The 25,961-nt window shown below is 40.7% G+C and overlaps 1 protein-coding gene across 1 annotated transcript in view; it reads right to left on the minus strand.

The window, feature by feature from the left end:
* Positions 1–21,727, minus strand: part of IPCEF1 (interaction protein for cytohesin exchange factors 1) — a 70,233-nt gene extending 48,506 nt beyond the window's left edge. Inside the window, exons 1-2 of the mRNA XM_090280002.1 lie at positions 21,677–21,727; positions 20,887–21,056 (exon numbers count right to left, since the gene is read on the minus strand). Coding sequence (XP_090136128.1) covers positions 20,887–21,045 — 159 coding nt within the window. The 5' untranslated portion in view covers positions 21,046–21,056; positions 21,677–21,727. The remainder of the gene's footprint in view (positions 1–20,886; positions 21,057–21,676) is intronic.
* Between the last annotated feature and the right edge of the window lie 4,234 nt (positions 21,728–25,961).

Genomic DNA, 25,961 nt, shown 5'->3' on the forward strand with positions numbered 1-25,961 from the left:
ACAGCACTGAACTGCTCGCTTCAAAATCATTTATCTTATGTAATGTAAATATCATCTCAAAAAAAAAAAAATACCAAAAACCCATGTCAGGCTAAGGTATTTTTATATAAATTCCTATCATTGTATTAGAATAAAAAACAAAATAATTTGCAGTCACTATTTGTTTCTACTCCCTCCACCCATTCGCCCCTGTGCCACATCCCACAGAAGTGGGGGTTACCATGAGCCCCACTGCCAGCCATGTTGCTCCATCTCATCTGGCTTCATGGGCCCTCACTTAGTTGGACTCTATAACTGATACTATATATAGCCTGCCCTCTCCCCCTTGAAACACCTCGTGCCTTGCTTTTCTGACGACACATTTCTGCTGCTCCCCCTCCCCTCCAAGTCCTCTTCGGTCTCCTTCTATGGCTCTTTTCCTGTCTGTTTTTTTAACGTCAATGTTTCCAGCTTTCAGACCACAGAGCCCTTCTCTTCTCCTTCCAACACTCTCTGTGGCAGATCATACGCACTACCGTGGCTGCGTGTATCACCCTTGTATGCACACATTCGAAAGCTGTACTTCAAACTGGGATTGAACCCAGAGATCCCATCCTCTCAAGGGTCCAGCTGCCTCATGTACCCGGCCACGTGGGTATTCCATGGTCTCCCTGTTATGAACTGAATGTAAACACCCCCCCCACACACACATACAAATTCATATGCTGAAGCCCTAATCCCTAGTAGGATGGTATTTGGAGGTATAGCCTTTGGGAAGTAATTAAGTTTAGATGAGGTCATGAGGATTGAACCCCATGATGAGATTAGTTTTTAAAGATCTTATTCACTTATTTACTTATTTTAAAGAAGGGGGGGCATTGATGTGAGAGAGAAACATTGCATGCCTCCGACCAGGGACCCATCCCACAATGCAGGCATGTGCCCTGGCTGGGAATCAAACCAGCAACCATTCAGTTTACAAGATGATACCCAACCCACTGAAGTCACACCAGTCAAGGCAAGATTAGTACCTTTGTAAGAGAAGTCCAGACCGCCCCCCCCCCCTTGCCTCTATGTGAAGATACAGCAGAAAGGCAACTGTTGGCAAATCAGAAAGGGAGCCCTCACCAGACACAGAATCTGCCAGCACTTAGATCTTGGACTTGCCCATCTCCAGAACAATGAGGAATAAATGCTTGTTGATATTTTGTTATAGCAGCCTGAGCTGACTGAGATATTCCCTAAGAATGACAAACCCCAAACCAAACTCATCATCTTACTCCATAAAATGCCTGTTCCTCTTTCTCCTGAGTTCTCTACTTTAATGAGTAATACCACTTTCTATGCAGTTATCCGAAGAGATACAAGAGACACCTTTGCCTCCTCCATCTCCTTCCCAGCACCCGTGCAAGGTGCATCATTGCTGCCTGTGTCTCAGCTTTTATGCACTTATCCCCTCCCACTTCCTTCAGGTCACCATTAACTTTACCTGAATTAATGAAAAAGTCTCCTACACTGTTCTCCCTCTCCCTAGTTCTGTCCTTCCCTCCAGGTTAGGGTCGAAATCACGCCAATAGCAAATCTTCATGAACATTCTTCATGTCACTTTTTTCATTAAAATCCCGCATGGTTCCCAATTGCCCTTGGATAAAGCCTACATGCCTTAGCAGAGTATAGAAGACCATTCATTATCAAGTACTGCTGAACTGTGCAATTTCATCTTCTCCAGTGTCCCTGCTCCATACTCAACCCAAATAAACAAAGGAAATAAAACACTGAAAATACTAGCCTCTAGATAATTTATTTTCAGTTCAAAAAGCTCACCTCAAACAATAACAATACAAAAACAATCAATCAACAAAAAATGAAACAAATATATGCATTTACTAATATTTTTATCTATTAAAAATAAATCAACATAAAAGATAAATTGCAAATCTTCATCTGGGTGGATTCATTTTCTGCATTACTGAAATGGCTGAGATCCCTTCAACGAAGCCCCTAAATTAATCTGAGCGAAAGATGCCTTTGTGTGTTTTTCCAGTAAATCTTTCCTTTATGAGCAAAGGCATTTTTACACTGTTCTGAAGACATTCAAGATATGCTCAGAATAAGATAACTGTGTCAAAAAATGGTCCTTGCTTATTTGACTTGCAAAAAAAGTGCCTCAAAAACCATCATCACAACAGGCACATCCTAAGGGAATGACAGTTTTCTCCTTTCCCTCCTCCTTCCCCTCCTCCTACCCCTCTCAGATCCTTTGTTCCTTGTTACATTAACCAAAAGAGTGTTCTTGAATGATAGCCCTCCTCTTCAAAAATTAAGTTTCTGAAACATTATTGAAAGTCTGCATTGGTACCTGCAAACTTCCCTCTGTACCCTAATGTCGTAAAAAGTTTGTTTCCTCGTCAGAGTATCACACCGTCCACTGGCCACTGAGGAAACTCGTCTTACCAAGTCTAGTCTGACACTGGGAAACGAGATGGCCTTTCATTTTGTCGTATGACGTTCTACAATCCTCAAAGGTGTTCTTCCTCACCAACCAGTTCATCCACTTCTCCCAGCAACACTGATTTTGTTTATCTCAGGGAAATCTCACCTGCACTTCCTATCAACAGACAGCGTTAAATACACATTTTTATCAAAACTGTTAGGGTTATACATTCACTTATTCAACATACATATTTGAGTAGCCTCTCTGTGGCAGGCACTGTGTGAGATATTTGGAATAGATTAGTGAACAAAACAGACAGAGATCTTTACTCTCAAGGGGAAAAGAGAAAATAATTCAACACATAAGCACATAAATTACATAGTTACAGGCAATAACTGCTACAGAAAACAGTGAAGTGGATCAGGGAAAGGGATCCTTTAAGAGCAGGTTGCCTTCCGCGCCTAGGCTTATAATACCCTTCCTACCTCACTCCCCTGGGTACATCTCTAACAATCAACTTAGGTGTGACCTTCTTTAAAACATGTCTCCTCTTGCTCTGGCTGGTGGCTCAGTTGCTGGGAGTGTCATCCCACACAGCAAAAGGTGACAGGTTTGATCCCTGGTCAAGGCACATACCTAAAGCTACAAGTTCGATCCCTGGTCAGGACAGGTACAAGAAACAACCAATGGATGTTTCTTTCTCACATCAATTGACTGTCTGTCTGTCTGTCTCTCTGTCTCTCTCTCAGGTGAGGATAAAAAAAAAAAAACAAAAAAACACACGTCCTGTCTCTCTGAGCTTGGAATAGGAGCTCTCCTGTTGGCACCCAGCGCCAAAAGTGGGCTTCAGTTACATACTTCTCTTATTATATTTGGTTATATGGTTGTCTATTTCTCCAAGAGACTGTAATACTTGAAGGAAATACTTCTCTCATTTATATTACATCATTACTTGGGACAAGGTAAGTGTTCAATGCCTGTGAAATAAAGAAATGAGTTTTATGACTGAGTGAATGATAAGCAACATTGCCTTTTTCCTCTGATGATAAAGTGCTCAGTGACAACAAATGCTAAAAGGAGATGCAGAAGCCACTTTGGAAAAACAGTTTGGCACAGTTTCTAAAACATATAAACATATCACTATCATACAACCCAGCAATGTTACTCATAGGTATCTACCCAAGAGATAGGCAAGCATGTACCCACACAAAGAAATTATTATGTATTTCATGGTTAAAAATAAAAGTATAATCATCTCTCTACTCTCTGTGAAACAATATGTCCTTGATGCAAAGAAACCTGATTTTTTATATTTCAATAACTCTGAAATCAAGAGGCACCTTACACTCAACGTGGATTTTCATTGTAGCATTTCCCCCTCAAAACCCCTGATTAAACAAATTACAGGTCTTTAAATAAAACCTTCAATTTGAGGGAAAATGGTTATAAAAACAAAATATAAAATTTTAGACTATGCTTTGGTCGTCGACGAATTTAACGTTCTTGGAATTACATTAAATAAAACCTAAGTAAGGTGACCTAATGACTATCAGAATCAGGAGAAGCTGCAAACTCCGTTTCTCCAAACAGATCTGCGGTTTGCTCTGTTCTGCCCGGAAACCCCAGCATGTTGGAAACAGGTCAAGTCTAAACGAAGTAAAACTGCCCACTCTTGCGTCACCTGAAAACAGTTGTCACTAAATTCTAATGGTACACGCAGACTTACAACCACTGGAGAAATCTGAATTACAGTCGCTAAGATACAAGCCTAAAATAAACTGAGATGGAAGAAAAGAAAACGTAAAATGAACTGTGGAAATTCTAGTTGTACCAAGAAGCCGTCTCAGACACTGCTGGTGCTGGTGACGACACAGATGGAACGCAGTGGAAGGAACCTGGGCACGAACTGGCAAAAATGCAGGGCCCCTTCGACCCAGGAATCCCACTTCGGGGATGCGCCTTAAATCTAATGATGTGTAATGGCATGTACATTGCAACATCATCTGCAGCAAAAAAAAGACTGTAAAGAATCCAAATGCCTATCATCAAGGGGTTGGTAAATAAGCTGCGGCATCCACGTGCAAGGAATAACTATTAAAAATGGCATTTTACACACAGAGTAACCTCTAGGACATGGTAAAAGAAAGGGTACAGTGCGGTACAACAGATAGAGCGCTGCTCTTTGTGTAAGAGAAGCGAGCTAGGATATGCCTCCGCATACATCCTTGCCTGTATATACAAAAATAATCAAGGGAAAAATAGAGCAAAAACAGAAAAGCAAGAAGAAAAGAGGGTAGAGGAGTAAGAATGAAAGCAAGACGTATCTGGTTATAACTTGTTATATGGTGTTGACGTTGGGATTGGGGTACATGATATATATTAAAACAAAAACCAACAAAAGAAGCAATTCCTAAAATTTAAAAAACAAATAGAAACCATTGACCCAAAGTGAACATAAGCCTGCTGACATAACCCCATACAAATAATAATGACTCCAAGGCACCACAGAGCACAGAATTTTGACTATGCATAGTTAGTGGAATAGGGCTTAAGGACTTCTAGAGGTGACATTGTTATTATTTTTCACATTACTTTACTTTGGCAGTTCTACCCCACTTCCTCCCCCCAAAAAAATTTCATTTAATCTAAATGTTTCCTGCTCCTCTCCATGTGAGAGGGTCCACAACATTGCTTTGCTCTGATGAGTCCTCTTCCTTTCAGAAAAGAGAAAAGGGAGATTCCACACCAAGGCCACCTACGTTCTGCAAGTGCTGCTGGGCCTGCAGGCGGAGAGCTGAGCCCACGAGTACTGGGCAGGGATAAGCACTGCAAAGGAACCCCCCCAAAAAATGATTTTTTTGTTTTGTTTTTTCTTCTAGGTCACAGAAGCAGTCTTAACTCCTTTCAAGAAATATAATCATCTTGACTAGCACCTTATAACAGTTAACGTTTACTGAGAGCTAAGCACAGTCCACGGTGGCACTAATATCTTAGCCATTAGAGGAAAATTAACCTTATCCACGTGCCAGAATTTGCAAAATGATTGACTTCTAACCTAAGACCAAAGTAGACCAGCATATGGTATTATGGAAGTGACAGAACTCAGCCCAGAACCCAGAAATCAGTTAAATAATTCTAAACATGAGATTGAAAAACTGATGATGTGGCTCAGTTGATTGGGCATCATCCAGCAACATTGTAACAGAACCCTGGGTTGCTCCGATTGAAACAGAACCCACGGGCTGTTTAGTTAGGGGCCCGATTGCCCGCCGCCAGAATCATAACTCTCAATACCAGAGTTTGGTGAAAAGAAAAAGAATTGTTTATTTACACATAGTACTGCCTCCCCCTCCCAGACCTGGCCAGTCTTAGGAAAGTCAGAAACACCGTTTCCCTACTTCCTAGGCACAGTTCAGCTTTACCAGTAGCTGCCAATCACTCAGTTCTGATTGGGGAGGTCCTTTCTGTGCTGTGGTGCCCACCAGCTCTCAATGCAGGATCGCCTGGATTCTCAGCCTCCTTGGAAACCGCCTTCTTCCTGCAAACCGCATGGATCTCCTCTCCTTCTCAAAACCGAATGGCAAGAGCCTCTTCTTAAAGCCGCCTAGAGACCCCTGCTCCAAGCCAGATGGAGGGAGCCCACAAGAGCCAGAGAGTGAGGGCGTGAGGGCCAGAGAGAGCCTGAGAGAGAGAGAGCCTCCTAGAGCCAGAGCCAGCCCAAAATGTCCGCAGCTGCTTCTCTCTTCCTCCCTGCCTCCTCTCTCCCCCTGCGTCCTCTCACGCAGTGGGTGTTGCAAACAGTTCTGACCATTCACACAACCCTCGGTAGGCTCTGTCTGCTTCTTCCGTACCAGCCCACAGTCCAAGATCCCTCACATCTTCCTGAGTTTCAGAAGTAAAGCGGATCTTTGCAACAATGTTTCCAGCCACTAGCTCCAGGCATGCAAGGGCATCCTGAAAGCTGCTTCCTGCTCCCTATTTCCCAGCCGCAAACTCTGGGGTTTGTTTTTGGACTCCCCTGTTTCTGTAACAACATGAGGGGTCGCCAGTTCGATTTCGGTCGGGGCACAAGCTGAGGTTGCAGGTTCGGTCCCCGTCAGGGCACATGCGAGAGGCAACTGGTCAATATTTCTCTCTCACATCCATGACTCTCTCCCTTTCCTTCTCCCTCCCTTCCCCATGCTCTAAAAACAAATTTTAAATTTTTAAATAAAAAGAAAACAAAACTTCAAGCCCTGGCTGCTGTGGCTCAGTGGATTGAGCGTCGGCCTGCAAGCCAAGTGTCGCTGGTTCGATTCCCGGTCAGGGCACATGACTAGGTTGCACATCATGTCCCCAGCTGGGGGCGCGAGTGAGAGGCAACCACACAGTGATGTTTCTCTCCCTCTCTTTCTCCTTTCCCCTCTCTCTGAAAATAAATACATAAACAAACAAACAAGTAAATTATTTTTTTTAAAAGAAAGCAAAACTTCTTCAGTCACAACTAGAAGCTAAAACAGACAAGAATTCACAGTCCTCGATGGATGGTACAAAGAAAGGACCCTGGAGACACACAGCAGGTGACCTGCACTGAGATACTCAATATCAGACCCACACAGCGGAACAGCAGATACAGCCAGCATCTCAACACGAACTAGATTTAACATGGATGCATTGTATGTAACACTGTTACATTGGTACAACTATTAAAAAAATAAGATTTTATTATTTCATTATCTGATAAGAACTGGAAAAAGGAACAAAAAGAAAAGAGAAGGAATATTCCAGAAAGACAGAAGTGAAATAGTATGTGTTTTACTCCGTCCATTGTGAGCTGAGGTCCCTGAAGAGCCGCCTCCACGTCTCAGCCTTGCCTGTCCTTTTTCTATCAGACTAGTCACCGGAAGAAATATTTTAAATTCTTAGGAGAACAAAAATGCTAGCAAACTTACTATACCCTTCATACATTACTTAGGGGGTGTTTTTGTTAAAATATTGTTGCCTTTGGTTTTATCTAACACTACCCTATGACTAGAATGAGGTTTTGATCAAAAGATACTCATATTTTATTCTCACAAATGCCTAGAAACAGAAATTCAACAAAGAAAACGCGTCGTACATGTTTTTGACAAATAAACAGAAAGGCCCAATTTCCTACAGGACCCACAGATTCCTGGCATTAATTATAAAAATGGAATGAAAATGCCAATGGTGATAACTATGCTGGCGCTAAGGATGCTGAGGCCCCAACCAGGGGGAAAGACAAAAGGCCCTGAGGGATTCAGACCCCTCGTAGCAGGTGACCCCACTACATCACTCCGACCTGACCACCCAGGGCCCACTGATGGAACCTGCATCTCTGGGGTTGGGGGTGGGCAGCTGCCCTGGCTGCCACATTCCTTCCCTCCACCTGGTCGGAGTTGCTGAAGAGTCCCTGCTCCCAGGACGAGTCCTCAAGCAATGACCATGGGACGTGCTGTACATGTTCCCCCAGGGCCCCTGCCCTGTGGGATGAAAACTCTGAGGTGCATGTACCTCGCAGGCTCTTATCACCCAGCAGAATTAAGCTCCATTGACCCGCAGTCATCATTCGTTTGGTCAGGAGAGATTTCTCTACTAATTTTCTACAGTTTTTCACTTCCCTTTCCCTTCCCAAGTATTTCTGGTATCACTTCCCAAATCAACTACTGGAACCCAAATTCTCTTTTCGGGGCCTGCTTCTGGGAAACCTGAACCAAAATGCCATTCCTCTCAAAGAAAATCCCTCCCCTCATGGTTCCTACTCCTGAATAGCCCAGCTGCTTGGCACTGTAAGTTCTCTTCATTATTTCCTCCTAAAAATATCCCTCAATGATGACTACCTCATTGGCACATAAGTCATATCTGAGTGGTGGCTGAGTGGTGACTGGCACCCTGTTCTATGATTTGTAAACCAGTTCTCCTAGCTCGCCATTCTTATTTCCATTCTTCCGTTCTCTCCCTATGGAATTATATTTTAAATGAAATTAAGTGAGTCGTGAACTTTCTGGGAGTCTGATAAACAAAGGTTGTCACTGCCTTCTGAAATAGCATTTTCAAAAAAAGTGAAGAGGACCCCAAGGTGTAAAAGAATCTTGTGTTACTGTTGTCTGTAATGTAAAATCCTTAGCATGCAGGCCATTCAGGATCTGACCCTGTCCAACTTTATCTGCCACCTGTCCCTTTAGAAGCCTTAAAACCCTATAGATAATTTTCACCTACATAGGATTGGTCTCTTCAGCAGCATGGTCAAAAAATAAAAATAAAAAAGGAAGAAAGCACTAAATAGAAAGGAAAGTTTTCACTGAAGAAGAAGGAAGTTGGCTGAATTTCACTATTACAGAACAAATGACATCTCTTTCTATCTGATAAATTTACTCTGTCATCCATGGTTAGAGCAGAAATGGAGAAGAGGAAATAAAGGAACCCCGCTTAAGGAAAGTAAAAATCTGGTCCATTCACTTTCACTACTAAAAATTTAGGCGATATGAAGAATAAAGTTGGTTCTCTTACAAATCACATATAAGCTTGCCGTCACACAATATATATTAAACCTTCCCATACTTCAGGAGGGTCCCAATGTCTTTAAACTGTTTTCATGAGTTTCCTATGTGTTATTAAAGTACTGTTCAATCACAACAAAACAAACAGCTTTATTCAAAAATGAAAAAAAGACATTTCTCCAAGGAAGATATGTACATGACAAAAACACACATGAAAAGATGCTCAAGCTCAATAATCATTAAGGAAAGGCACATCAAAACCACAATGAGATACCACTTCACACCCATTAGAATTGCTACTATCAGGGGAAATAAAAAGTAGCAAGTGTTAGTGAGAATGCAGAAGTCAGAACCCCTGTGCAGAGCTGATGGAAAGATAAAATGGAGCAGCCACTGCGGAAAAGAATTAAAAATAGAATTATCATATGATCTGGTGATTCTACTTCTAAATACAGAACCAAAAAAGAAAAATTGAAAGCAGGGGATCAAAGGGATCCCCAGATTCACAGCAGCATTATTCATAACAGCCAAAAGGTGGGCGCAACTCAACAGGTGGGAATGGATAAACAGAATGCAGTGTGTACATACACTGGAATACTATTCAGCATTAAAAAGGAAGGAAATTCTGACACATGCTACAGCATGAATGAAACCTAAAGGCATTATGCTAAGTGAAATAAGTCAGGCACAAAAGGATAAAGACTGTGTGATTCCACTTATATAAACTATCTGGAACCGTCAAATTCATAATACAAAAAGTGGAATGGTAGTTGCCAGGGGCTGAAGGAAGGGAAAATGGAAAGTTCCTGAATGCAGAGTTTTAGTAAGACGAAGAATTCTAGATATGTTTGCACAATAATGTAAATTTATTTAATGCCACCGAACTGCACCCTTAAAAAAGGAATTAACATGGGAAATTTCACAGTATGTGTATTTCACCACAACGTTTTTAAAATAAATTTTAAGAAACGTAAAGCCACTACTCCAAAAATCATTATTTTCCAGTAAAAGCTGAAAATGCATTTGCCACTCTAAGTTTCATGAGCTTCGAAGTATGAAGACAGCGGTTAACGTGCTGTTAATGAGCACCCTCTCGTATGCGTCGCTCTGTTTAGCAAGGAAGGCGGGAGCCCAGAGGGTGTGTGGTTTGCCAAAGGTGTAACGTGGCCACAGCAGCAGCATCATGGTAGAAGCTGTCCTCCTGATTCTGAACCCAGAATCATGCCATTTCCTTGCGTCTTTTTTGAAGACAGTGTTTCAAACAGATTCTCCTAAATTCTGACTCCTTTAAAAATAAATCTTTTTTTTTTTTTTAGAATTTCTACTGCATCGCTTCCTTCTGAAATGTTCCTGAAAAATACACTCTCTGGGAGACTAGACACAGCAGCACAGTGGCAGATGAGTTGATCAGTCAGCTTGTCTGTCGAAGCAGCGGGGCCTTTGGCCCTTCAAGGAGCTCGCTCCAGAGGGACAATAAATCTTCATATAATGACTTTTCAGGGAAATCCTCAAATCTAACCAAAAGCTCAACTCATCCCATGGGCCACTTCTCAGGCTATTGCTTGAGAAACATACAGACAGTCCTCACCACCCAATCATGAATTACCTGAACTCTTGCCCTGGGTTACCCACTACTGTGCTGAAGAACCCCCAGGGCCTTCTAGGGTACTGTCCTGTTTTATGCCTTAAAATCATCCTTTCCTTAGGGTCAGTAGGCATATTTTTAGAATTTCAAGCACAGGATAAGCCAGCGTTGTGAAGAGAAACTATTTCTGGTGTCTGAAAACCATTACCGCAATTCTTCTGTATCCTAAAATCACAATATTATATAAGCACATTTTATCTAAGACATATTCAAACTTGCCTTTCTCTGGAGGTATTCCTTTAATTTGTTCATTTTGTTTTAAGAAGCATGTGATCTTCTCATAGTCACTCTGAATTTTGTGGAATTTTCTTGTCACAGTATACTTGTAAGAAAACGGATGCAGAGTGAGTTATAGTCCTGACCTAGGAATACACAGCCTCATAGGATAATGCAGAACTAGAATCCAGGGAACATTTCTCCCTTATACCATGCTGGCAAAATCTACCTTCCTGCCTGCTAGCTTAAAAGAATGACTAACTTATAAACGCACACACATAATAATCATTATACAAACACAATTATATTTACATGTAACTTAAATGTGTATTGCTTTATGTTTAAGTTAGTATATATGTGCTTGTATATGCTATCTGCTGTCAGCTATTTTTTTTTTAAATTTCAGAATAAAAGGTATTTCTGATTTTACATTCTATGGATTGACAAACTATAATATATCCATATGTAATACAGCCACTAGAAATAATATTATGAATGCACAGTTACTAAGATGGAAATATGTTGATAATGTATTGCTTAGTGAGAAAATCAAGGTACAACATTATGTATACTGTCATTGTATTTTTGGAAAACATAAAAATAAGTTTGGAAATATAATAAAATGTTTACAGTGATCACACCATCATGGGAAGATCGTGATTCATTGAAACAAATAAACGGTTTTAATTCATTTATTTCTTTGTCTGCCTGCCTGTCTTTTTATTTTGCCTAATTATATATTCTAGTTTTTCTAAATGAACACATGTTATTGTATCATGTTTTTAAATATTTTTTAATTAATTTACATTTTCAAGAAGCAAGAAGATGGATTCGACCACAGGAAGATAAAACGGAAACCGAGGCAACGCCACGGAAGGCGCCACGCACCGCCCACCAGAGAAGCGAGGGTAGCGTGGCCTGCCTCGAAGGGGCATTTCGGTCACTGCTGCGCACCAGGAGCTCTGGCCCGCGAAAGAGCCACGCCCACGTCACTAATTCTGGCATCCTGTCCAGAGCAGCAATGTCACTGCCTCCCGAGGACAAGACAGAAGGCATGACGAATTTCTCAACAGCTTTTGAAAAGTTTGGAAAGAATATAAAGGAAAACAATATTGGCAACATAAGCGATAGTTCCCACACTGTATGAATTGTGCAAGTGGAAGTGATTAAAAACTGCCGGCCCCAACTACAGACGGGGCTGATCATAAATCTATGGTGTGAAACCACGATTTTTGGAAGAATGTTAGGAACCTACCAAGGAAAATAAATATTAGGACACAGTGATAGCGTCATAGACAATATATACAGATTAAACCAAATGTCCGTTTTAAAGCTCCTCTCCACATACTTGAAGTTATAAAGAGGGAAGTAACAGAATTGTGAAAGTCCTGAATCACTCCTGTGTCCAGTTTGGAAGCAGTACCTAAAACTCACGTCTGCCCCTTCTATCCATCAGGCAAACTCTCCGAGATAGCTGCAGAAACGTCATATTTTGCCGTCTTTACTGTGTCTTCTCATCCTCCTTTCCAATACAAACTCGAGGGACAGATGGTGATACAGAGTTCAGTAATTTTACCTAATTGGTTAGAATTGTCTTTTCAGAAAAAAATGTAAATATTGGAATTTTGTTTGGGATACACGCACAGGTTTTTTGACTAAAAGGATGACAGAAAAGAAAAAAACTGAAGGAGTTGATCACCAAACCAGTATTACAAGAAATGTTAAAGGGACTTTCTTTAAGAAGAAAAAGAAAATATTTGAATAAGAAAATATAGCAAAGAAAAAAACTGTCACTGATGAAGGTAAACATATAATAAAAACAATGAATCAACCAAAACTAGTACAAAGGTTGAAAGGTAAAATTAGAAAGACCGTGTATAATTATAACAGTAAATAAGGGATACACACAAACATACACACACAAAAGAAATAAAAAATGAGAAACACATAAACGTGGAGAGAGCAAGTAAAAATGACAGCGGTTTTAGAATGTTTCAACTTCAGTGACCATGAACCTGAAACAGACTGCTATAAACACAGATTGGTATATATAAAGGACATGAGAACCACAAATCAAAAATCTGTAAGAGACTGTAAGAAATAAAGAGAAAGGAATCCAGACACAACACAACAGAAAGTCATTAACATACAAGGTAAGAAAGTTAGAGAATAAGAAACAGAGAAGAAACGTAAAACCAGAAAGCAATAGAAATGGCAAAAACTACATACTTGTAAATAATCACTTGAAATGTAAATGAATTAAATACTACAATCAAAAGACAAATGGATAAAGAAATGGTCGTCGGCAGCCGTCCATCTCGAGAGGCGATGGTGTAGCTTCTTAAGAGTCTATCTGCACCGCCGAGAATGGCTGTGCAGTCGACTCAGGAGTGACACGGTATCTGTCTCCTCCCGTGTTGAATCGACATCTTGCGATGACGCTGGAGTGTCCTCTCCAGTGAAGCTGAAGCTACAGAGCCTGGGCAGGGTGATATGGAGGGTCTGCTGTTGCCCATGCAGCAGACCCCCCCCTCTCTTCGCAGCTGAAGGGTCCAAGGGAAAGACGGAGTCAATACAGCTTGGCTTCAGGTGCGCCGCAGGAGTTGCCGGTGTTGACTACAACGTCAAACCGCCTTAGGAACGCCGGCTCCGGATTTTCTGTCGGGGTTTACTCCCTTAGCCTTTCCCCTGAAGAGGTATGCCGCAAGGCAGCGGAGGTTTTTTGGAATCAGAGTTTTCCTTCTCTGATGTGCCCTGACTGGAAGATCGAACCAACGACACTTAGTTCGCAGGCCGACGCTCAATCCACTGAGCCAAACCAGTCAGGGTACAAAGAAATGGTATATTACTTGGCCATAAAAAAAAAAAAAAATGAAATCTTACCTTTTGCAACAACAGAGATGGACCTAGAGGGTACTGTGTTAAGTGAAATAAGTCAGATAGGGAAAGACAAATACCATATAATTTCATTTTCATGTGGAATCTAAAAACATAAAAATAAACAACACAGGAACAGACTCGCATAACAAACTGATGGTTTCCAGATGGGAGAGGGGCTAGGGGAGAGGTGAAAAATATGAAGGGATTGAGAAGTACAAACTGGCAGCCACAAAACAGTCACTGGAAAGTACAGTACAGTTTAGGGAATATAATCAGTGACATCGTAATAACTAAATGTGGTGTCAGCTGGGTGCAAGGCTTATGGGGTGAGACTTTGTTAAGTTATATGAACGTCTAGCCATTCTGCTGTACCCCTGAAGTTAATATAATAGTGAATGTCAACTGTAATTGAAAAATAAGAAATGTTTTTAAATACAGAGTTCAAGCTCATAATTCATAAAGCATCTCAGTTTAGCAGAACTCTGGGAACATGTCAGGTGCTCAATAATGCTTTGATTAATTGATTTATATCGTCGGCAGCCGTCCGTCTCGAGAGGCGATGGTGTAGCTTCTTAAGAGTCTATCTGCACCGCCGAGAATGGTTGTGCAGTCCGACTCGGGAGTGACACGGTATCTGTCTCCTCCCGTGTTGAATCGACATCTTGCGATGATGCTGGAGTGTCCTCTCCAGTGAAGCTGAAGCTACAGAGCCTGGGCAGGGTGATATGGAGGGTCTGCTGTTGCCCATGCAGCAGACCCCCCCTCTCTTCGCAGCTGAAGGGTCCAAGGGAAAGACGGAGTCAATACAGCTTGGCTTCAGGTGCGCCGCAGGAGTTGCCGGTGTTGACTACAACGTCGAACCGCCTTAGGGACTCCGGCTCCGGATTTTCTGTCAGGGTTTACTCCCTTAGCCTTTCCCCTGAAGAGGTATGCCGCAAGGCAGCGGAGGTTTTTTGGAGTCAGAGTTTTCCTTCTCTGATGTGCCCTGACTGGAAGATCGAACCAGCGACACTTAGCTCGCAGGCCGACGCTCAATCCACTGAGCCAAACCAGCCAGGGCGTTTATAATTGATTTATATAACTACTTGATAAGTAATATAATAAGTTAGCTCAAAAAGATTGGTGCCTACTCTATGCCTACTAGTTCTAAACTCTAGAGACACAGTCGAAACCAGAGAATTAAAGAATATTCCCTCAAGTGTAGTGGGTTAAAAAAAAAAAAAAAAAAAGAATTTAATGAGCTCTCATAAATTCCTACAGAAATTTTCTTCTCATCAAACGCTAACCTCACTCAGACATTTTTCAAAATCTATGCTAATAGGGATCACTAATGAAAAGTACAGAAGACAAACACCTCTTTCCAAAGAAGAATTAACCCATCCTTTATTTTTTTTATACCGAAACCTTCAGAACAGTCATCTCATAAAAAGAGAAATTCTGGCTTTCACATATCATTTTCTACAAAGGTAAATTCTGCCTAACCTAAAAACTGATTAGATCTTGGCTGTAGAGCTTCTCAAAAAACTTATTCCAAGAAAAATCCCCGTCAAATCTATAATCTTCTGAAATGCACGTGTAGTGCACAGGCAGCTGAAGGCTGAAAACATGATTGAGGCAGTTACTTTTATCCATATCCACAGATTCATGGAACCATTCAGACAGTGAGAGAGAAATATCACATTTGGGCAGGCAGATTAGATTCTCAGAAAACTGAAGTCTCCATAGTATGTATTAAACCAGGTATTATCCTACAAAACTCATCAGTTGATCAAAAGTTTTTTTATGAAATGAAGAGTTGGGTGATTCACCTTTCCTATACGAAGCCCAGGGTCCCAGGACTTGTTCATACAGCAGCAATTAAGGGTTTACAAAAACAACACAAGTTTCTAGTAATTTTATACACAACTAAAATAAACCAAAAAAAAAAAATAATAATGAATTTAAATGAAATTCCATATTTTTAGCCATAAATTTGTTCCCTCCACTTTCATATTATTTTTCCAGTCTCTCCAGGCTCCAAAACATGGGCTCACTCTTACTTTACCCGCAAAGGCATTGTGACCTCCATTCGAGCTCTCAACACACCTTGCCTTGCCTTTCACGTAATATGCCCCCAATTTCCAGTTGCCACCGTAGAGTCGAGGAGTTTATGGCTCAATACCTGCCTTTTATCACCCTTCCCCAAACGGCCATCAGAAAGCTCCTTCATTCTCCAATACATTCCATTAATCGCTGCAAGGTTAACATTTTCATAGGTCAGTTTCATTAGAACATGCAGCGGGTCCCCGCTCCATGCTGGATCAAACCCACATTCCTGCGCTGTACACATGAGGGCCCCGCCTACTGGCCCTGGCGCCGCTCTACATGGGCACACCTTGCAGCCCTAGGACAGGGTCTGGCTTTGGCATAAGTAGGTGATATTTTTAATCCCAGCTCTGCCATGTTACTTATGGGACCTGAGCAAATTATTTAAATTCCCTGAGCTTTAGTAAACTCCCTTCAAAAATGGGAATAATAAAACCCATCATGTTATGAGAATTCAATATAGTGCCCAGCACCATGGGTTGGCATGGCTCAATAGATTTTCATTCCTTTTTTCACATTTCTCCCCAGACCGGAATGCCCATCCCCCTACTCTCTGCCCCTCCCCCCGCAAAAAAAAAAAAAAAAAGCCTTCCAAGGCTGGTTTAAAGGGAATGTTCTTCCTGAAGCCTTTCTATGGTCACTTCAAAACACAGAAAAACAGCTGTTTGGATAGGTTAAAACTATGGTTATCTAGCAAAGAAGCTTGGCCTCTTTGACCAAGGAAATTGCGCATCTTTGGAAATGACGAAACGGAATCACACACCTTCCGAGGTAGAAAGCAAAGAGAGCCTTCGAGGAATAGAAACTCCTGCGGCAGAACTCCCTCACATTCTACCCAAAATGTTGCTCTTACCCGCAGCACTTACAGAATTCATCGGTGTTACTCAAACTCAGTGCCACTCTTTTCATGAATTTTTCACTGATAATGACATTTACTTAGATTTGTTTTCCCCCTCCACCAGTTCTTAATAGAGAGAAGAAATGTCTTCTCTTATTTTTAAACCTATAATAGTGTTTACCATAGGTACCAAATTATTCTTAATCCTTAATAAATACTGGTGGAAGGACATGGAGGTGTCTGGTGGTGGGTGGATGAATAAATGGATGGATGATAAACTTCTCATTGTGGGCTCACTTAAAAAGAGATTTTTAAAAATCTATAACTAATATTAAACTGCACTTTGTAATTAAAGCCCAAATTGTTTTGGCACTGCCTCCAAGTTGTATACCGGCATGATATGTATGTTCTCATAATGACAGTCCCCACATGCCCCTGGACAATGTAAGAAAACCCACCAGTAAAATGAGTGCATGCTAAGAACCTCACTAATTTTAACTGGGTTATATAATGCACATTTACTTTATGGTCTGTCTTAGATATAAATAAAATCCTCAATATAGTTCCCAAGGAACTAAGCAAGATTTGAATTAAGAATTCTTAGAAAAGAAAAATAAGTTATAGAAAAAGTGGGAAACCTGAAAAATTTTAAGTATCAGCTAGTTTTGATGACTAACTAAAATCTTAAGGACTTACCTTGCCACTATTTCATAGTGACATGCCTGAAGGAAAACAATCATTCGGAACTTTGCTTCTCCTTCACTAGAGAGAAGATACCCACCCCAAACTTGGGTCTCCAGCTATGCCTGGTATCCAGGTGAAATGCTACTGTGGATGGAGTTTCCCTGGGAAACCTTCCATCTCTCTCTCAACATGTCTACCCCAGCCTGGTGGTCAGTTAGAAAGAATCTAATAAAATAGCCCGTGACTAGATGTTAGTAAAATGGGAGTAGTTGTATGGAACCTATTTGAGACCATGGAGTCCTTCTAGCAAACCTCAAATTACACCCCTTCTGTATCTATTTTAAAGAATAGAACTGGAAATCTCTTCACTGGAAAATTATTTTTCATCAAAAGCAGTCCTTATTTCCCATGCCATTTTTCAAAACTCCCAGGGGTAATATAAATGCTGATGATTCCCAAATCTCATTTTTTTATGAAATCAAAAGAGATTCACTTGAAATCAAAAGAGAGTCACTGAGTACCCAGTGAGTGTCAGACTCTGTTCAAGTTGTTAAAGATATGCTTGTGATCCTGTCCCAAAGAGATATCATCCAATGTGGAAAGGAGAAAGTCTAACAAACATGTACAAACGAAGACGATGAGGATAATAATTAAAAAATTACAGAATGCTATGGGAACAGACAAGAGGCAACTTAATTTAGGTCACAGGATATAACGTCAGAGCACCCAGAAGGGCTATGTGGACTCACATTTGACCTACGAAGAGAAGACGCTTGAGGGGATTGGGAGGAAGACAGACCTTAGGACCTGGAAGACAAGAGTCGCCGAGCTGATAATGCAAAGGCTTAAAGAGACAGCCAGCATGTATGATGTTAACAAGGAATTGAAAGAAGTTCTATAGTTGAAGCCTGAGTAAGGAGGGCGGGGAAGTGAGGGAAGCACAGGTCAGGAGATTCTCACAAGCCAGAAAATGACTTTGTACTTTATCCTAGGGGTTAGGAAGAACAACTGTGTGGATTTCAAACCAATGGCGTTAAACAACCTGAATGTTTATGGCTGGTGAACTTTAACCTGCTTTTGTAAGACCTGGCCTGCCTTCCTGTGTGCTGTATCACATTCTTAGCACATAATACGAGGTGTGAAAAAAGGCAGATGAGTGTCTGGACTTGACCTTTCTCAAGGAAGGATGGGTAGTACTCTTTGAAGCAGCAAAGCATCATGAAAGAAGAAGGTACGTTATGAGTCAGTTAGCGGGTAACAGCAATAACAGCAAAAAGTAGCAAAGAGAGGAGAGAAAGAGGTGGTCTCCCCAGCTGCTGTCAGTGACCAACAGCGACCAGCAAAGGGGTCCCATGAGAACACCTGCCTTTCCTCATGAGAATTGCTCTAGATTTCATTGCTAGCGTTGTTCCCTCAGAGCCCTACTGAAGGCAGAGAACAAGGTGATCTAATCATGTCATTTATCCAGGTCCCTGCACACAGTCAGGTCGGTGCACGGGAACCATCCTGGGCCCACGATCCTCCTCTATAACACACTCACAGAATTAAGGAGTTGGAAGCGTCCTTCTGTCAGCTACCACTAGTTAGGTGGCCAGGTAACAGCAAATTTAGTCTCCATTTTGGGGGGAGTGTTTTGGTCTTGTTTCGTTGTATTCACTACGTGGCTAAAGCAACTCCATCCAAGTACATGATTTGCTCCCTGAATATTGCTTCATGCAATTGCGAGAGGAAAGGGGAGCTTGAGAGTGTCTCTTTTTCCTTTTTCTAGTCTAGTCTCAATCAACCCTGCTGCTCCCTGTGGAAGCATGAGATTCCCATCGCCCCAAATAGTAATTCATTGCTCCTCTAAGAGAAGCTTAAGCCAAATGAGTCGACGAAGCTGAACAAACCAAATCTGTAACTATGTGCTGTTCAGAGGGGGCTTCTTTTAAATTCTGCAACAAGGGCAGCACCCAGAACATGCCAGCTGAATGATTTGATGGAATGAGAAAATGAATGCCAACAGCCTCAGAAATTCCCAGGGAGCTATTAAAAGGTAAATCAGTAAGTCCTCCTCTCATTTTATAAAAGATACAGACTCTCACTTGCTACAACTACCCAAAAGCAAGAGCCTAAAATATTATAAAACGAGAGGTTGAAATGTATACTAATCTTAATTCTTCTTAAGAAGGAAGCTGTATTTGTTTAGGAAAATTCCCTGCAGAGAGAAGGTGAGACCCCAGCAGCAGGTTGCCTGAAATTTGGGTAAAACCATTCCATGCTAGGCCAGATGATGAGTGTCCAGGAGGGCAGCAGGAAGAGAGAAAAAGGGGACAGTGGGAGGCTGCATGTTCTTCATGGTGATTCTTTTTCACGAACCTCCCAAATCTTTGATGAAGCTGTTAAAACGCACAAAAGGCTTGATGAAATATATTTTTACTGAACTTGATAAAAGAATTTCATAGCTTGTTTTGCATGGGGTGTAACTAAAGTGGTAAGCTTGGGGACCAGGGTGGGGGAGGGGTGCAGAGCGAGGCACAGGGGAATTGGGTTCGATTTAGTCCGATCTTTACAGGACAGGTGTCAGTGAACTGGTGACCAGCTAAGGTATATTTATCAACTGAAAATTTTGCTCGCAAACTATACCCAACACTTATTTTACAGTTATAAAATTATATTCTCTAATACTCTGTTGCTTGAGCTATGGGCACACACAGCTTACTTTAGAAGGATAGTGCCATATAAAAAAAATTTCCCTGGCTTATTGAATAATTCTTAACCTTCCCTTAATTGATCAAAAACTATCCATTGCTAATCTTCACCCCGCAAACTCAAGTTCTGCTGAGATCAGCAAATTGGCTGCTTGTTCCTATGTGAAAAGTCTCTACTCATTCAATATTCAACAATATCATTATCTGCAAAATGTCTCCAGCCAGGAAAGATCAGTACACCTTCTCACAGTATCTTTATTCCTAGCCCTTTCCAACAGAAAACTAGCCTGTGGAGCAGACCACAAAAGTGACTGCCTCTAAATGACAGATTAGACAGCTCTCTTGTCAAGTGCTCTCCAAGTATCAGTAGTTCAACGCTATCACGGAACACACTAAGGAGCAAGATACAAGAGTCAACAGCACAACACCGGCTCACACATCAGTGATTCCAAAGCCAACCCATCTAATAAAGAAGGATAAAGAAAAGATAATAAAGGAGGAGAAACTGAAATAGCGCCTATGGACCGAATCAACTGACTCCCCTCATAGCTGAGTTCCCTTTACTGTAGAAACCTTAACATGTAAATTTCCCATATCCAGTGCTGTCTACGTAAATCCTGAGATGGTTAGAATCCCTCCTGCAACAGTAACATTAAAAGACACTGAAAGCCTCCATTAGTAAGGTCATACATGTCGGCACTCTTCCCCAACCAAAGATTAGTCAGTCAAGCAGGGTGGTTTTCTCCTCCACAAAATACAGTGGAATAACCTACTTATGTATTAGACCAGAAATGGTTTCCAGAACTTGCCTATTTGCTCTGTTTCAAGTCCCAGAAATAAAAATGAACTTTCCCATAGGGATCGTCTGCTTGACAAGGATCTTTAATCCACCCTTGGTTTGAGAGGCTGGGGTGGGAGGGGGAGAGTGGACTCACCATTTGATTGCTGTACCAGTATAGTGACGATGCCTTCAGTACCACCCAGAACTTTTTCCATTTGTTGCCTAGGAAAGTTCCTTTCTCCTTTTTCTTATACAGCCACCCTTGACAGTCAGCGTGCCCCAGGTCCTTGCATGATATCCTTCTCCGGCTCATTGTGAAAACACCTGCAACAAGGGCATGCAACGGTGGTCACATATGACCCCAATCTATGGGACAGGTAACTTCATTATTTACCTCCTGGGAGTTGGGCTTTTTACCAAGATTTATGTAAACTAAATGCAAAAAAAAAGTAAATTATCTATTTTATTTTTAAACATTTATTTAGTGCTTAGAAGGTATAAGACATGACCAAAAGAAATAGGGAGACTAACAGGCAAGCGTTAGTCTAAGAATATTATTCAACAAGAATTAAGTTGAAAAATTAAAATCCTGAGGCTGTCGGGCACTTTGTTGTACTAGCAAAGCTGTCAGCAATAACAGCAGTAGTTATGCAATAGATGGAGAAAGGGTTAATGTCCACCTAAAACACGGCCCCTTTCCAACCCAGTGGCAGGGATTCCTAAACTCTACTGACATACCACCAGGGATTAATCCAAATGAACGGCACGTCGTCATTTCTTAAAATCCATCCAAAAATAAGCAAAACTTAATCTGCCATCCACCTCCTGATATTAGCAGCAAGACAGACAAAAAGCTGCTCCCGCAGAAGGCATGCGAGAGAAAAACCACACTCCACACCGCACATACAAAAATGGGGATAAACAAACAAAAGAGATCTAATTACCTTGAGTTTTCTTTCTGGGCTTCTCCCGCCAGGGAACCTGCTGAAAACGCAGGAAGGAAAGAAAAGAGGAAATTTCTGATTGTGTTCTAACATTTGTAAAGAGAGCAGGAGGGAGGAGGTGGCGGTGTTTATGAGCAGGATGAAGCTAAAAAAAAACTCTCCAAGCAGAGAGAGCGGAGGGGGAACGATAGCTGAGGCACAAAATGTGCTAATTAAAATCAATAGACGCTGAGCTGAACCTGGGAAAAAAAAAAAAGTCACACAATTTATCACTGATGTTTCCTGTTTCCACCCACAAGCAGCCTTCTCACTACCCCTGTAGTTAGAACACGGTTCCCTGAAGTTCTTTAACAAAAATAAAACATTCTCTTTATCCTTTTGTGAGAGAAGGAAAAGATACATATCCTGCTTCTTTTCTTGTGATATCTAAATGATGATTATTTCAATAAACCTGGAAAGTAATCACTCCAGTCTCACAATACTACAGGTTCACATTGGACTGGTAAGTTCGTGTCCCTGTTACCACATAGGGTTACACCTCAACCACAGGAGTTAAATATCCCAGAAAAAGAAATTACAGTCTCTTTAGGGGAGATCACAGTAGCCATCAAGACTCCTTATCAAGAAATTTTTATTTAAGTTTGAATTGCTTATTCTGTCTTTTAACTATCTGTAAATATTTCTCCCATGTTTTATAAAAGAAATTATTGACTTCTATTGACTTCTTTGAATATTCAAATCAGAGAAGACAAAATATCTGAAATACACATTTTTCATTATACATTTTAAACAATTTGTGTAAAATCAGACTATCAGCAAAAACAGAAAACAAAAAAAAAATGCTTTCACATGGCCCTTTTTGTATATGTGTGGGTGGGTGTGTAGGTGTGAAGGAGAGACATTTTAGGTTAAAGAAGTTTCCATTTTTCTTCCACAACATCTAAGTTGAATTTTACTCAGGTTTAAATGACATATGTTTATGCTAACAAGTAGAGAATCTGAAGAAAATTGTACATCATTGAAGAGCAGTTCTAAAAGTTGGTAGACAATCTTACTACAATGTTTTGTTTTTGCAGATGCACCCGGCTAGTATTCTACATATCTATTTATCCAATAGCTATTGTATATGGTTCTCGTAAATATTTAACAAGTTAGAATCCCTCCTGCAATAGTAACAATAGTGAAAATATTCCAAAAACTAAAAAACATTATTTTACGTAATTACACGACATATTATTAGATATAAACACATACTTCATATATAATAAACAGAAATTTCATAATAACTTTTTCAGCAACAATAATGGCGTTAAAGTGCTTAAATTATATTTTCTGGGAAATCCCAAACTGATTTTTTATTTATACATGTTAGAATAAAATTTGTCACCAAAGAAACTAATCATCTTTGTGAAAAAAGGGCATAACAAAGGCAACAATTGTCCTAAATTTTAGGCAAAAATAAGACATGTTGCAGTCATGACACTTGACTAAAATTTAGGCCTGTCACCACAGCAAGGAACTAGGCTCAGTTCCACTTTACAGAATATGTCCCACACTGACCTGCATCTTGGTCCCAAATCCCCACTATTCTCTCAAAATGGTCTCCTGGGCATTTTTTTATATGCAGTTATCTGAGATCAGTAAAACCAACAGTACCAATTAACAAAATATTTTAGCCTAAATATGTGTGTTATTTGGAGAGCTAAAATTTATCCTAAAGCTAGGACTAAAGACAAAGGAAGAAAGTTCAGTAAATTTAGACAGTGGGAATGCCGCGAGAAGAGCGGCGTCCAGAGGACTCCAGGGGCTGTGCAAGGCAAACTAAAAAGCCGAGCAATAAGGAGAAAAAGGAGTTAGCTGTAGAGACGCATCCCTAGAGCGTTCTGGCTGGAGCCTGAGAAGGTGAAATCACATTACAAATAGTGCTGAAGCTCACAGAAGGCGAGCAGCTGGAGAGACAGAGGGCGGGAGGGAAGGAGTAGGGTACGCGAGGACCCCTCTGGACCTGTGAAGCCCACCCACGATTCTCCTTCACCCACCCACCCCTTATGAACTCCTTAGGGTTGGTTCTCGGAAAAGCCCCAAATCAAATCGGAGTCTTCGTCTCAATTTTGCCCCAGACCAGTCGCTAGTCTACACGGCATTCTTGTGTGTGGGCTGGGTAAGAAGAGGGAGCTTGAAGCAGAAGAACAATACCTCCAACAGGGCGATCATCCAACATCAAGAAAGGATTTTTATTCAGACTTCTTAAAAGAGAGTTAGGGGAGGTTAGTCACTGAGTCATTTCCCCTCCGGTAGCACTTCTTTGAAGGCAAATTATTTTGAAATCTGTTTAACTGTTCAAACTGTTTCCCTGGCCAGAAACAGACGGCATATTGGAGAAACAACAAATGACAGCGTTTATATGAGTTTGAAACCTTCATTCGCAGACATCAGAGAATGAAAACAATCTTGAGAACTTCAGTGAGCTTAAGATACATCTTACTCCTCACAACAGGAAGTGGAACTGGCGAACTAGTCAGTTTCAGAAAGATCTTACATGTGGTTTTTTCACTGAGTATTAAAAAAAAAAGCCAAGTACCTAGCTGAGAATTTTATGAGTTTTTCAAAAGGGGAATTATAACTCTTTCTCATAACAATAATCCAGAACCTAGTCAGATATTTTTCTCATACTATTTTCTTCGCATTGGGATATTATTGGTAAAACTGAAAAATTAGTATAAATTATGATTTTGCCCCACTGATTTCTAAAAGTGGGGGCAAATTTTTCTTTTAACATATATATTTTTCTTTTGATGGTAAAGAGTACTTTTTTTAAAAGTTTTTAAGATGGTTAAAATAATCATTTGGTCACTAAGCACCCTAAAATACATACGAACATAAAAAGAAACGAGTACAAAATACACAGAGGGACCTCCTCTGATGTTGAGTGACAGCACCGACACCTGGGTCCGCATAGTCATTGTTGAAACTTGCAGGCACGATTTACCCTCAGGCTGTATTAAAATTTGCAGTGAGAAAGACTGTCATGACATCAAACTTCATAATGATCCTGGTCTTTAGAAATATTATACATTGATATGTTGCTAAATGGGCTCTGATTTGTAGCATTTACCTAATTTCCATGATATAAAGCCTCACTATGTTGTTGATTTCAAGCTACCAATACTTTGGCCAAGCCCCCAAATTTTCTAAATATTTTAGATCCAGACCAACGGCAGTTGATACAGCTGTTAGGGATGTTCCTCCACAAATATCTTTCCCCAACAAACATCTTTACTCCTTCCTTGAAAATTAAAGGGAATTTTAAAGCTTTTAATTATCAAAATTTCACCTGTGAAAATACATGAAAAACTTCCCTGATTTTTTTTTGAAAACTGCCTACCTTAAATTTACTTAATGAAGTAATACTTTAAAAAACCTCTAGTAGTGAAAAATGGAAATATGTAACAGAATTCTAATAACAGTATACAGTAATAGAAAACAATGACAGCTAAGAAATATATATAAAGCTTATACTCGATAATGTTTGCCCTGTGCCAGGCACTGTTCTGATTCTTTTCTCACAAATTCTGGGACTGAATTTTCACACTGGTGTCTTCAGTGATATTTGTATTCCCATTTTACAGAGGAGGAAATTGAAGGCAATGGAGTTTTAGTATTTAGCCCAGAGTCAAAAAGTCAATGGCAAAATGTAAATATTTATTTTGAGACTAAAAGTCACAAAGTGGTAGCCTGTTAAGGCATTTGCTCTCGCCGTTGATGCTACGTAAAGGAGCAGAACAGAGAAGCAAGGTCTGGAGTTCGAGGGGAAGCTGAGCGCAATGGCACTTCCTACAAAAAAGAGAAATGGAAGAAATATAGAAGGAGGACTGGAAAGAAGAAAGAGAAAGGAGAGAAGGAGCTGTAGGAGAGGAGCAAAGGAACGGAATGGGCACAGGGAGAGGAAGGTGAGGATGAAGAGGAAGAAGTTAGAACGTGGACAGAGAGGGAGAGTCAAGTGCAGAGAAAATCTTGGAGTTGATAGCTTAAACAACTAAATAAATGACAGCCGTACAGAAAGCCTAGTTTTATGCATACACTCAGTAGTAAGCATATGAGTTTGGTGTATGTACATACGAGGCAAACAAGTGGAAATGTTATGTATAGTATTTAAGGGTCTACGGAGAGTAGAAGCCTTGATTTGGATAAGATCACCCAGCTGTGTAGAATGACAAAGGATGGAAGTCAGAATCCAGAGCAAGATCATCGTGTTACACGGAGCAGTAGAAGAGGAAACTACCAA

Source organism: Furipterus horrens, unplaced genomic scaffold, assembly GCF_987537825.1.
Source record: "Furipterus horrens unplaced genomic scaffold, mFurHor1.1.pri manual_scaffold_6, whole genome shotgun sequence".
In the NCBI taxonomy this organism is placed as follows: domain Eukaryota; kingdom Metazoa; phylum Chordata; class Mammalia; order Chiroptera; family Furipteridae; genus Furipterus; species Furipterus horrens.